At 32.1% G+C, this 14,795-nt stretch overlaps 2 protein-coding genes across 2 annotated transcripts; both read left to right on the forward strand.

Annotated features, from left to right (window-relative positions):
• The first annotated feature begins 6,059 nt into the window (after positions 1-6,059).
• LOC112509900 (high mobility group B protein 9) lies at positions 6,060-9,047 on the forward strand. Its single transcript, XM_025115107.1, has 5 exons — positions 6,060-6,469; positions 7,209-7,287; positions 8,008-8,164; positions 8,429-8,760; positions 8,837-9,047. The coding sequence occupies exons 1-5, from the start codon at positions 6,330-6,332 to the stop codon at positions 8,939-8,941; spliced, it is 813 nt and encodes a 270-aa protein (XP_024970875.1). The 5' UTR covers positions 6,060-6,329; the 3' UTR covers positions 8,942-9,047.
• An 870-nt stretch (positions 9,048-9,917) lies between these two features.
• Positions 9,918-11,947, forward strand: LOC112509539 (glutathione S-transferase F11-like). The gene is made up of 3 exons (XM_025114541.1): positions 9,918-10,146; positions 10,415-10,463; positions 11,300-11,947. Exons 1-3 carry the CDS (start codon positions 9,994-9,996, stop codon positions 11,758-11,760), a joined length of 663 nt encoding a protein of 220 aa, XP_024970309.1. The 5' UTR covers positions 9,918-9,993; the 3' UTR covers positions 11,761-11,947.
• The last annotated feature ends 2,848 nt before the right edge of the window (positions 11,948-14,795 follow it).

Genomic DNA, 14,795 nt, shown 5'->3' on the forward strand with positions numbered 1-14,795 from the left:
TATATCTGTGTACCCTCTTCTCCTCTCACATCCCACGTACCCCTTTTTTCTCACTGACCCCTCTCTTACTCTTTTCTCAATCTATCGTAAGTTCCATCACTGACGACCGACAACACCAACGGCCTCCAAGACAAGTGCCCTCCTATATTCGTTGTCAAGATCATTGATCTTTCAAACTGGCGAGATAACTGATACCGATCTCGAATATTGTAGTTTAGTGACGATGCAATTGGATTTGGAGATCCTACACGGAGTACTTTATCACCCACATCACAATGTCATTGTTTCGAATAATCTAGACTCAAGGGTTGTTTGGTAGTTGCTGAGTGATTTGGTGCAGTGATTAAGTGGTCAGAATAATTAATAGACTATCATCATCTAGTGCAAAATAATATATAATTGTTTAGTAATTATTTGCAACAAATTTAGGGCGTTCAATGGTTAAGAGAAACCCGTGATATAAAATCATTCAGAATGTTTTAAAATCATTAAGAGACAAACTTTTTTTTTACCAAAGAGCCTTTGGCCTAGCGGTATCGTAGCTCTTGGCCTTCTAAGAGGTCAGGGGTTCAAACCTCACCATAGGTGATGAGGGTGTGTGAGTTTATTTGTTGCATTTGCCGTATATAAATATTATATACTTCAAAAAAAAACTTTTTTTTTGTCAAACAAAATTCACCTCTTAATAAATCAGAGGCTACCTCTTAATAGTTCCATTAAAAGGCAGCATCTGATTCATTAAGAGATGAATCATGTTTGACAAAAAAAGTCTACCTATTAATAGTTGTAAAATCCTCTGAATGATTTTGCATCTTGTACCTCCCTTAACCATTCAGCGTCTTAATTTTATTGTAAACAATTATCAAACAATTATATTTCATTTTCCATTATATCATAAGAACCTATTAATCATTCTGCACTAAATCATTCAACAATTACTAAACCGGTTTTTAGTTTAAGTTTGACCGACCAACGTTTTTTTTTTGAATTTTTTTTTTTAATTCTATGAATATCAAAGACAGATGCCCACTGATTTTCTCTGTATTCACATGCATATTAAATAAAATACAAAAATGTAAGAAAATTACAAAAATAAAATAAAAATTATTTCAAGGAAATCCTTAACTCAGTCAAGCAATTACACATAGATGTCTTGAACCATTAAAAAAGGTTGTCTCGATGAACACAAAACAAAAAGTTAAAGAATATCTACAAATTATTTAACATGGTATCAGAGTAGGTTAATTTTTTACTTAACCAATCCTAACACCATGTTAAATAACATAATATAAATCTCAACCCATATAGTGCACATTCACCATGGTATATTAGGTACCAACATTTCTTTTCTTTTRTCTATGTGGGATTATGATTTAATCTGCTTTGRTGAAAGTATTATACATCATCCATCAAAATCTGTACGATTTATTTTCCGTTTATAGGTCATTCGTCTTTCCAAGCTACTAGGATAATTGATACCAAATTCATATACAGTCATTTGGTAACGTTGCAATCAGATTCAAAGATCCTCTGTGTTATGTTTAGTCTTCAAAGTGGGAATTGACAACAAAAAGAAGGAAACATCTTATTCTATTAAAATATATACGATTTGGCTTTTCATCAGAGACAAACCCATAATTTTTTTTCTAACAGTGGCATCATTTGACAATAAAAAAAATATAGGGAAAAATTTTCAAACGATGGCACCGTTTGACTATAAGAAACAAATTTACGGAATTTTTTTTCAAACGGTGGCATCATTTGATTAAGAAAATGACACTAACATGATTCGAACTTGGGTCTGAGGTGGAATAAAAGTCTTGCAAACCAACTCTACCAAATAAAACTTGTTCTCATTGTAGTTTCAAAATATATATGGTGACACACAATAAATTAATATGACCGTACCTTTTACGAATCTAAATTTTTTTATCCTTTGACGAAGGAATAATATGGTGGCACACCAGACACCATTATAGCTTTGATCCTACTTTTCATTATAGGTTATTTCAATTCCTTTTTTCCAACTATCTGGATGATTGATACCAAGTTCGCTTACTATACGGTTATTTAGTGCGATCCAATTGAATATTACTTCCATGTAATTAACATGTTACTAGGGGTTGGGGGAAAAAAACCGAAACCGATGTTAAAAATTGAAAACCGAAACTTTCGGGTCTGGTTTAGAGACATCTTATCGTGGACGGGACAGGGATCGGGAACAAATTCGATGATTTTAACGGAAACGGGGGTGGGGGGGGGGGGGGTAATCCCCGGCCTGATATGTGTGTATATACTAACTTTAATTCATATACATGCATGCATGCATGCATGCATGCATACATACATACATACATACATATATATATATATATATAACATATATATATATATATATATAATATCAATAAAAGAAAATAGTAAAATTAAAATTTAAAAGACTTTTATCCACTTTAATTCAACAACCCAACTAAGGCTTACCAAAAAGTCTAGTTTTGTTTGTCTAATTGTGATTTTAGTTGTACGATGTAATCTAATACATTGTTTGTAACTGGTTCCATTATGTTTGAGACATTTAAACTTACATTTTTTTTAAAAATTACTTTTAGTTGTAAAAATTAACATATTGTAATTTTTTTTGATCGGTTTCGGGTTTAGTTATAACCGACGGTGAACAGGAAAAAGATGATTTTTACCCTTAACGAGATCCCAAACGAGGATCGGGGAAACCGTGGGGACCCGAGGGGGATCGGGGCGGTTATGAGGACAGTTTTAGTTATCGTTTTCGGGAACGGAGATACCAATAACCGGCCCGAACCCAACCCGTTGTTATTCTTACATATTACCTAAAACATTTAACATTAGTTTCCAGATCAACATATGTAACAAATTTCACTGGTACCCGGTCAAAATACATGGATACAAAATAAAATTACCTTAAAAGTTTGTTATATTTACTAAATAAAGATAAACTACAATTTTTGTCCCCGTGGTTTGTTGTTTATAACTATTTTAGTCCTTGGTCAAAAACTGGTTTTTTCACATCCTCGTGGTTTCCATTTCATTTCGCCTTTAGTCCCTACGCTAACTCCGTTAGATTTCAACAGTTAACTAAGGGGTATTTTGATCTTTTTGACTATTTTATTTAGTTTTTCTTAAAATAAATAAAAATAAACTATTATATTTATATTTGTGTACCCTCTTCCCCTCTCACATCCCACGTACCCCTCTTTCCTCACCGACCCCTCTCTTACTCTTTTCTCAATCTATCGTAAGTTCCATCACTGACGACCGACAACACCAACGGCCTCCAAGACAAGTGCCCTCCTATATCGGTGGCTTTACGTTGCACCTTTCCTCCCACATTGCACTACAGATAGCAACACATTTCCCGAAACCTACAACCCTACTTTTTTCCTAACCCTGCAACCTCTCGGTGAACCATCTCCGACTCTCCCCTGATATATATATTTTATGTATTAACATACATATGCACATAGCTAAATGTGCACACAAGGTGAACAGAATGTAAAAAAAACCTTAATTCTCTTTACTAGGGTGTCACCATGTGTTCACAAGTGGTAAGTTTAGATTTAGTTTTACTGATTTAATTGGGGTTCACAGTATATTCACAAATTTTAGTGATCTCATAGATTTAAAGTGTGTTCACAAACTATAATATTAAATTAAAAAATATAAAAAGAAAATATGATATATAGATGGAAAAACTTGAATTTATAGATATAGCCAATTAATATACATATAAGATAATGATGATAAATTTAAGCCACCCAATGATGCTCATATTTCAGAGGCTCAATAAATTTTTCCAAACAAAATAAAAAAGGATATAATTTCCTCATCACCAATTTCATTACATATGGTTTTAATTTATCTTTCCTATTTTAAATAAATCATTATCTATATTATGTTATAAAATATTTGATAAAAAACTTTTAAAACCATTTTTTATGCATTAAGTACTGTCTATTGATGCATATTGCTTAAAATACAACTTATTAAAGCTTCATGTTTGAATTCGTGTAACTAACTGTAGATAAATATAATCAAATATTTATTATTGAATTCTAACAAAATACTAATTATTATCTTTATAAAAAAATTATATTATTAAACTAAAACAAGTGACTTCATTATTAAATCGAACTTAAATTATGATAAAAAATTGAATTACAGAAATTACACATAAAAAAAGAACTTTTAAATATTTAATTTGATACTAAAATCTTTTTTCGAAATTTTATGATACCTTAAAATTTATATTTTATTCAAAAAAATAAAAATAAATTATCGTTTTTTTTTCAGTACTACATAAAATCGTATTATAATATCGACGGAGACAGAATAAAACGACATTAAAATCGATATGTATCTCATTGTATTGCGCGATTACCCTTCTAGCAACCAATAAATGATTTAGATATTTATCTTAATTATGAAAAATTGTAATAAATTAATTATATTTAATTTATTCATGACTTATAAAATTCAGAATTTTTTTTATTAACAAATCAACTTTTATTCACGTAAAAGCATTATCCATGTGAACAAAACCTATTTTGGACCACATTTTTTTTTTGAACAAAGACAATATTCTAAAAATATAATATTAAATTCTCGTAAATCAAATGAAATGTTAAAAAAAATGTATTATGTGATGTTTGTTTTTTTTTCTGAAATCTAAAATCTAAAATCTGATTTCACTTTTATTCAATAAGAGGTGATGTTGAAGTTTAAAATTTGGACCAATAAAACTGTTTCTTTTTACGTTTAAAGTCTAAAATCTAAATCAGTCAAACTAGTGCAAAAATATGTAAGATAAATAATTATGTACAAAATTATAAACGATAAATAGTTTTTGCTAACAAATCTATTTCCGCCCCGAAATATGAATCATTAGATAGAAGGCGGATTAAGATTAATAGGTATTAGGGGACACGTTTACTACTTAAAATTTCAGAAGACGTTTAAAGCTTTTAAGCTCTTACTTAAAAAAAACAAACGCTTTTAATGCCCAAACGTCTGAACGATTCAGACTTCAGAGGTATTAAGAGATAGTTTTGAAAAAACAAACAGGCAGTGAAAAAACACAAAAATATGTTTATTCATAAAACATGCACTTATATACTCACACACAAGAACAAAATTACAAAACATGCGAAACAATATGAATACTTTCTTAGAAATAGTATTATAGTTTGTGAATACACTTTAAATCTACGAGATGTGATATGTATCTTGTGAACATTATGCGAATCTTGTGAATATATTATGAACACCCTAATAAATTTTTTAAGGTTGTTTATATTATGTTCACCTTGTGTGCAGATTCGATTGTGTGTATGTTACAGAAAGAGGAGAGAAAAAGATATATACTAGGGGTGCTCAAAAACCCGACCAACCCATCCAACCAAACATGTAATAACCCAATCTGAAGTAACTCGATGTCTAATCAAGTTGTAAAATTTTCAAACCGTAGGTATTGGATTGAAATTGAGTTACGATCATTTGAACCCAACTCAATCCGAAGAACCGATATACTTTTATTTCTTGGACTTAATATGATTATTAGGTCTCTATTAAAACGTACACTACACAATTACTCCATCACATACTTATAAGAAGTATGGATAAGCTATACCAAAAGATTGACGATGAAAAAAGAATTATGAGTAGAGAAAACAACATATTCAAGGTAACAAGTAACTAGAATATTTTAATGTATCAAAATATCAACCCGACTAACCTGACCAATCTGTACAGTTCGGGTTGGGTTGGGTTACATTTTTGTTTGGGTTAGATTGAGTTGAGATTTTTCAAACCACAAACATTAGATTGGATTGTTAAAATGTCTTCAACCCGATCAATCCAACCCATGAGCACCTCTAATATGTACGAAATTTTCTAAAAATTGCATTAATTTTTTATTCAAATAAATAGCGATAATTATCACCTTAATTATCTTAAATTAATGGCTTAAAATGGATATTAAAGATCTCATAATCCTGTATATATTTTCGACAAAACTGATGAGACATATTCTATAAAAATTCCAAAAATTGGACGAACAAATATACAAATTTTGTAACGTGATTTTGTTATTAAAAGGGGAAGATAAAAGCCAAAATTGTTGGCAGTAAACCGTGGTAAAAAAACAGCAGTAAAAAATTGTTGGTATTTGACCATCTTCTGCCTTAAAACCACTACCCTTCTTATCTCTTCTTTCTTCTTCAACTTGTGTCTCACTGTGTGTACCGGCAGTCGGTTTCTTGATTTTCCGGCGAGCCTTTGATGTCGCCGGTTGGAAAATGTTACCGGCGGAGAGAATTGGGAGTGAGGGCGAGTCTTATCCAGTGGCACTGGCCTCCCATGACGACGTCGTCAAAGACTCTTCTCTCTTCTGGGAAACACTCCGTAGCTTCCATCGGTTCATGGGTACCAAACTTATGTAATCCACTTTCCTTCCTATTTTCAAATTGATTATTTAATTAATTATCATCATTTTTAAATTGCAATATAAGGGGTTGTTTGTTTACCTCTTAATAGTTTCATTAAGAGGCAACATTTGAATCGTTAAGAAGTGAATATTGTTTAGCAAAAAAAAAGTCTGTTTCTTAATGGTTTTGAAACTCTCTGAATGATTTTGTATCATGGATCTCCCTTAACCATTAAGAGCCTTAATTTCATTATACACAATTACCAAACAATTATATTTTATTTTATACTATATCATGAAAGCTTCTTAATCATTCTGTACCAAACCATTCAGGAATTATCAAACAGTCCCTAATTTATTTCTGCCGGTAATTATTGCATGTTAAATAATCGGTTTGATATTAATTGTGATTATTAGATTGTATCTTAAACGATTTAATCACAACTAATAATTTAATTACTATTATTTGGTAATATATAATCATTTTAAAATGAATTTTTAAATATTTCCTCCTCTAAAAATAAATTTATAACATTAATTGGTTTTTTCAAATAAGCTTTGGTTACAAATTAATTAGTCATTGTTTTCATAAAATATGGTGATTACTTCTGAAAATTGCATATATACAATACACAATTAATGTTTGTTTATTTAATTTTTTTTATAATATGGTTTTTTTGTTACAATTTAATATATATATATATATATATATATATATATATATGGTTTAATATTTAATTTGAAATGATAGGGTTCCTGTGATTGGAGGAAAGGAGCTAAATTTGCATGTCTTGTACATAGAGGTGACCAAGAGGGGTGGTTTTAGCAAGGTTCATTTTTATTTCTTTTATTATTTTTAATATATATATATATATATATATGTATATATATATATATGTATATATAGGGGGGAAGAGGTTTAAATAAGAAAGGATAATAGTAATAACGTAACAATAAGTGGTTCATATGTGAATCATTGGTAAATCGAAAGAAAAAAATTCATTTGAAAATACATATGTTAACTCACGTATTTTATCTACATTTTAACCAATTATTCACATATGAAGATTCATATGTGAATCCACCTTTCCTTTTATGTACTAATGATTCACCATTCATATATGAAAAATTTATTCTTATGTTATTATATTTAAATTACTAAATCGATACTGTTCTAAGTCGGTTGTGCAAAAACAAATGAAAGCAAAATTGATTGTTTGTGTATTTATTTCAACTGCATAAGTTATTCTTACTACGGACTTTTTCCGGGAAAATCTGTGGTTAAAGGGTGATTCATCACAAAACCGTCACAAGAGTTGGTGGATAACTCAAATCAGTGACAGATTACCCAAGGATTCTTTGGCCGATCAATTGATATTTTCTCGAAAAACATTGGATCCTATCGAACCATTGATATTTTCTAGGTGATCCATCAGGTAATCACTGACGGAAATTTTTCTGGATGATTTTTATGGGTAAAAGTCATTTGTTTTATAGTATCTATCATGCGTATTTCATATTATTTAACTATTAGATCTTGCTGATAATAGGTCGTGACACTAAAGAAGTGGAGGGAGGTGAGTGCAATTTTCGGGTTCTCGCCAACCACCACAAGTGCTTCGTATGCATTGAGAAAACGCTACCTAAAATTCTTGTATCCCTACGAAAACACCTATTTTTTGACACCAAAATCCTCAACTCACTCAGGTAAAATATCCATAGATATTATGAATATTTGTAAGTTCTTTAACATGGTATCAGAGCCATTTATATATTTTTTAACTGACCTTGATACCATGCTAAACAACATAATATTTTTCTTAACCCATAAATTACATATACATCATGGTATATAAAGCAACAACATTTCTTTTCTTCGATCTATGTGGGATCAGGAACTTCCGTGGTTTACTGAAAGATATTATATATCGTATTCCTTTAAAATCTATACGATTTCTCTTTTCGTTACAGGTCATTCATCTTTCCAAGCTACTGGGATGATTGATACCAAGTTTGAATACGGTTATATAGTAACAATGCAATTGGACACAGAGATCCTCCATGGGGTACTTTATCACCCGCAACACAGCGTCATTGTTTCGAACAACTTGGATTCGACGAGAAGGAGAAGAAAGAGAAGAAATGAAGGAGACCCGACTCGCCCAAAAACTAATCGAAGTGGCTATAATTTCTTCTTTGCAGAAAAACATGCTGAGCTCAAATCAAAATATCCGCTAAGAGAAAGGGAGTTCACAAAGATGATCGGCGAGTCATGGACCAACCTTTGCCCCGAAGATAAAATGGTACGAATAACCCGTTTATATATAAATTTTTACTATATTATCGTTTTAGTTTATATCAAACTATGTGTAAAAACAGGTTTATCAAAATCAAGGATTGAAGGATAAAGAGCGGTATCAAAGGGAATTGGCTGAATATAAAGAACGAGCCAAAGAGTGGAAACCGAAAGTTACAGTGGATTAACGGGTAGAATATTTGTAAATAATGTTATTTTGTTTTTGTTCAACAAACGTGTAAAGTATTTTTATTAGTAACATTGAAACAACACCCAAGTTTCAGCCTGACTTAATTTACAGAAATCAGATATTTTAAAGTAGATGGCTAAGGAGGTACTCTATCTAAGCTAATATTATGCCAGCGTAAACTTTATATATAAATAAGATGTCGGATATCGTGTTAGAAAAACCGCACATTGGGTCATGACATGCTACATGCTTAATGTGACGTAAAACACAACTCTTGAGTCATGACGACTGTTGTGACGAGTTTTTAGAACACTGATAATATAACATAATATTGTTTTTGATAATTATGTCTTTAGGATTTATATGTTGTTAAAAGTTAGACCGTACGAGCAAGGTGATGTAGTTTTTAAACTTGGCACAATAAAATTATTTTAAAATTTGTATTCTCTTTTTTTATTTCAGTTATCTTACGTTATCGAAAAAACGTGCAATAATTCAAAAAAAAGAAATTATATATTTAAAAATTAAAAGGAGTTTAAATAGCAATATTTTATAAAATTTATTGTAATTAATAAAAATAAATAAAAACTTATAAAATGATATTGCCAACAATTTGTTAATTGTTTTTGTTTATTATGAATAAAATTGAATTTATTACTAAAAAATATACTTACATAAATGAATTTACACAGAGGACATTTAGAGCTTTTAAGCTCTTATTTTAGAAATAAAACAAATGCTCTTATTATCCAAACGTCTGAATGAATCGAACTTTAGAGATATTAAAAGGTAATTTGAAAAAACAAACAGACCCTGAGTGTTATGAAATTGAAAATAAAAAACCATCGGTGTATATATTTTATCTTAGGGACTAAATATAAAATTTGAGCAAATTATAGGGACCACTAGTGTTATTCAATCAAAGAATGGGAATGACGGATTTAAAATTAAAAAGGAGTTGTATGTAGCAAAACCCGAATAAAAATCTCTGGTTCAACACTTTGCTTTTAAAACTGAACCCACTCAAATTCACTTATCCGATATACTTCAATGGCTACGCCGGTGACCGTGTATGGACCGCCATTGTCGACCGCTGTCTCAAGAGTTTTGGTCTGTCTTCTCGAGAAAGATGTCCCATTTCAGCTTGTTCCCATCAGCATGGCTAAAGGCGAACACAAGAAACCTGATTACCTTAAAATTCAGGTACATATCATTGAATCCTATCGGGGTTACTCTCATTTTTCATTGTTCTTTATTTACTTATCTCTCAATTCCACAAATTAGAGTCTAATTTCTGGTGTTTTTAGCTTATGGTCGAGGGGAATTTGAAGTAATGCAACTCGTTTCCCCCCTTTTGAATTACCTGCTATGAAGATTAATGTAGTTTTATTCAAGTCTTGTAGCTGTTTGTTTTAATGTCTCTAAGAAATGGTATCCCATTGACTTGTCTCTCTTACTCTTTCTGGTACAGCCCTTTGGCCAAGTTCCAGCATTTCAAGATGATGAAATCACCCTATTTGGTAATATCTTATATCTACACCTTTGTTTTAACCTTTTTAAAGATGAAATTGTTTCTTTACTTTCCCAGATTCCCATTATGTTTGTGTGATAAGCTGCACCATGTTGGCGATAGCCACCTTCTCCACTACATTGTGCTAACCGTTAGCAGATAAACTAGCTGATGTGTGACTAGCTATTGGGTGAGATTTAGGCCCATGCTTTCCGGTTTTCCTTTGTGTATATATGTGCAAATATGTGATCACCATTTATGTTACCATCAATTCACCATAGTTACTAAATGTAGAAAAACCACGTGATGCAATACACATTCTTGTTTCTTGTAATAAGACCCTCTTTTAAGGAAAGGAAAAATGTGGTGAGTTTGGCGATAACGCAACGTTGGGTTGTAAGTTTTTAGTACTAGATGCCATCGGTTCAAATTAGGCAAGTCGTGGGCTTATGAAATACCACGTAGTCTTTGTGCACTAGGTCGTTGTTTATGTTTTCCTTCTTAGGAAACGAAGGCTCTATCGCTTTCCTATGTGCTTAATGCATTTGGTACGCAGAGAGGACCAGACTAGATTGGTGAGAGTGAGGTAGACAGGTGAAAGAACTGTGAAATGTATTTGAAGTTTTAATTTGACATTGGTAGATTAGTAATTTATCTATCGTGTCCCATTTCCCTGATTACAATTAGATTAGCAATCTAATTGTCGGGCTAAAGTTGAGAAAACAAGTTCTTTTTGTCATGTCCCGACTCATCCATGAAGATTCAAAAGTGAATTTCTTTTCCGGAAATACGTATATACTTGACTCGAACTACTGAAAACGAAAGGATTCTTTGTGTTAATAACAGAATCACGAGCTATATGTCGGTATATAGCAGAGAAGAATCCAAGCAAAGGAACCATGGGACTCTTTGGGACAAACCCATTGGTAAAAGCTTCAATTGACCAATGGCTAGAAGCTGAATCACAAAGTTTCAATCCTCCAAGCTCAATTCTAGCCTTTCAGCTCGTTTTTGCCCCGAGAATGAAACTCAAACAAGACGAGGCCTTGATCAAGCAGAACGAAGCAAAGCTCGTGAAAGTGCTCGATGTCTATGAAAATAGGCTTGGAGAGAGCCGATACTTAGCCGGTGATGAGTTCACTTTGGCCGACCTCTCGCACTTGCCTAACACTCAGTATTTGGTTGAGAAAGCCAACCGGGCCGAGCTGTTTACATCCAGAAAGAATGTGGGACGATGGTGGGACGAAATCTCGAGCCGACCGTCGTGGAAGAAGGTGGTCGAGATGCAAAATGCACCACCTCAGTAATCTTCAGCTTGAACAAGAAGGTTTTTTCGCTTCTTGCTGTCATGTTCAAATCGAGCTCCTTCGTATTTTATTATGTGCTTATTTCTACTCGAGTCTCTTGGCGTAACCTAAGATCGGGTTTTTATAACTATATATGTGCAAACCAATGGGTTAATTTGCGGTTTTTCGCCATAGCCATATTACAACTAATCGAACATCTTAAAATCCATCCAAAACCGTAAGTCCGTAACCTTAAAGTGTATCTTTTGGAACACCAACTTCAAGCGATTGGATTAACCGACAAATAAAAGCTAGGCCTTGAGGCGGACCTATCTTTAAGAGGGTGGTTGCCCGTCAAACCACTAAAACGATGGGGCTAGGGGTGCTCATGGGTTGGGTTGATCGGGTTGAAGAAATTTGAACAACCCAACTCAATGCTTGCGATTTGAAAAATCTTAACCCAACCCAACCGAAACCGAATGGGTTGGTCGGGTTGATACTTTGATACATTAAAATATTATTCAAACATCGAATATGTTATTTCTCTACTCATAATTTTTTTTTCTTCATCAACCATTTGATACAACTTATCTATATTTCTTATGTATATCACATTCAGTTATTTTTCTCAATTTACATATATATGTTCACAGTTGTTGAACATATATATGAATGTGTTATATAAAAATGGGAATAGATTGAAAATATACGTAAATAAAGAGCATACATGATAGTGTAATTGTCTATATTAAAATTCAATAAAAAAAGGGTTTCGAGTTCATCGGGTTTGGTTGGGTTCAAATAATAATAACTCAATACCTACGGTTTAAAATAGGCATCGGATTATTTCGGGTTGGGTTGATTAGGTTTTTGAGCACCCCTAGGGCTAAGTGTAAAATATTTTAGGTCCTTATTTGTAACCACAAGTCATGAAGATTAAAACTTCAGAGGTTTATATGAAAAATTACAAAATGGAACTTTGGGTCCTTACGTTATTTATTTTGTGATACCACTTTGAAAAATTTATGGATCCGCCTCTGCTTCTTCTTATAGGTAGCCAATTTGATTCTCTTCAGGGTCATTGCTGGATTTCCTCTGACCCCTTGACGGAATCAGTTGAAATACGCTCAAGTTAATCTGGACCCTACAGTTACCAAAAAAAAAAAAAAAAGAACTCGGAAATCCTCTTCAACCACTTGCTTCCACATGTTTCTTTTGTACGACATCGTATGCGATTTCAAATGTACGCGTTTATGATATGATCTGAAAAACGAATCAAATGGCATTAAATATGCTAAGTTTTAATTTAATTATATTAAAAATGCAAATAATAAGTAATAAGGCAAATAGGGTCACATGAATAACACGTGAGCTGAGGGTATTATTGGTTATCTGTCTTGGAATCAAAAGGACAGTCTCACATTATGGCAAAAGTTGAGCATGGTGATAAATATCTGGCTCTCTCTGGTACACCCTTCACCCACTACCATCTCTTCTGTTTTTTCTCTTTTTTCCTTTATTTTATTTATTTTTTGATTAACCTGAATATCCAACCCGTTATGCGAGCCGATTAATTTTAGGACGATCACCTGCTTTGCAAATATCCCGGAGTCACCGTATTTGAACCTCCGTGGCCACAAGGGGATTCTTATCTCTCATTGGATTTGAACCTGAGACCTTCTGTATTTTTGACCTTTGGAGCCAAACTCAAACTAATAAATAACCACTCTTATGGTTATTTATTTATTTATTTATTTATATTTACATACTTGTGTTTATTTATAAATTTATACAATTTACCATCACATTATATCGCAACAGGGTCATTTTGGTCATTTAACTTAGATTGAGTTAACACGTGTGTCGATAGATTTTAATAGTCAACTCCATGACCCTGACCAGTATTATATGGTAACAAGCGACGTATTCTACTACTAGTGGTTGTTAACACTTGTTCATGATTCCATCATTAGTTCAGCCTTCTTAAAAACGTGAATATACATAAAGTTGACTTTTTTTGTGGGCTTTGGCATTACGTGTTTTCTGTTGGATCTAGATTAACAGAAAAGGAACGTACAGTGAATAGGAGTTTGATCAAACCGTTGTTGTTTATTTCGAATGTAAACTTATTACCCATTTGGTGCCTTGTATTTTAAGGTTGTAAGTGGATTGAAATTAAGCAATTAAGAAATGATAGAACAGTTGTTTTGATCATGGCATCATCCATAACCCATTTGGCTTTCAATTGAGTTGTCAAAGTCTTTGTGGCAATAATGATTTTACAATGGATGATGATACATCGTAATACAAGTTGATAATAAAACATTTATTATATATTGAAGTTCGAAATAGATCTCGATAAAAACGCATCCCGTTTATGCAAGATGTAAAAAAATCGAAAATCCTAAGTATATATGAGAGCGTCATATACGACTTTGTAGATCACAATGATAATAACTTGGAAACCATAAGGGTAGTGCCTGATTGGTTTGAGCTTGACTCAAAAGATCAAAAGTACCAGGAGGTTTCAGGTTCAAATCCAAAGAAGAATAAAAATCCTCTTTGTGGTTGAAGATGTTTACGATAAGTAGTTGTTATTCATGAGGTGATATTGTAGAGCAATGAGATGAGGAATAGATTGAATAGTAAAAATGCATGATAAAAAGGAGATGAGATGATTGCATATTGCTTTACATCTTATATTTATGCTCCACTTTACATTTCTAAGTCTTATCTCAAACTAATATTCCTCATTTACCACATTATCTAACTTAGTGTCATAGGTCAACAAAAACCCTACATATCATAAACAAACAGCTCATATATAGGGGTGGGTTCAAATAAAAACCACTCAATTTGTAAAAACTGTGAAAATCTTATTCAACCAATCATAATTTTTCATTTTGTTTATTTTTTTATAATTATGAGAGGTTCATTAACCATTTTTATTGTTGAGGGTGTTAATCATGGATATTATCATCTTCATTATTTTAATTTTAGAGAAATACATGAAACAGTTTCATTAAAATTTCATTAAGTAGTATATGAAACAATTT

This window comes from Cynara cardunculus, assembly GCF_001531365.2.
Source record: "Cynara cardunculus var. scolymus isolate 2C chromosome LG 3, CcrdV1, whole genome shotgun sequence".
Lineage (NCBI taxonomy): Eukaryota > Viridiplantae > Streptophyta > Magnoliopsida > Asterales > Asteraceae > Cynara > Cynara cardunculus.

Coding starts and splice junctions, on each gene's coding strand:
- LOC112509900 (XM_025115107.1), top strand. CDS start 6,330: ATGTTACCGGCGGAGAGAATTGGGAGTGAGGGCGAGTCTTATCCAGTG. Junction 6,470..7,208: donor TTCATGGGTACCAAACTTAT/GTAATCCACTTT, acceptor TTGAAATGATAG/GGTTCCTGTGATTGGAGGAA. Junction 8,165..8,428: donor AAAATCCTCAACTCACTCAG/GTAAAATATCCA, acceptor TTTTCGTTACAG/GTCATTCATCTTTCCAAGCT.
- LOC112509539 (XM_025114541.1), top strand. CDS start 9,994: ATGGCTACGCCGGTGACCGTGTATGGACCGCCATTGTCGACCGCTGTC. Junction 10,147..10,414: donor CTGATTACCTTAAAATTCAG/GTACATATCATT, acceptor TTTCTGGTACAG/CCCTTTGGCCAAGTTCCAGC. Junction 10,464..11,299: donor TGATGAAATCACCCTATTTG/GTAATATCTTAT, acceptor TGTTAATAACAG/AATCACGAGCTATATGTCGG.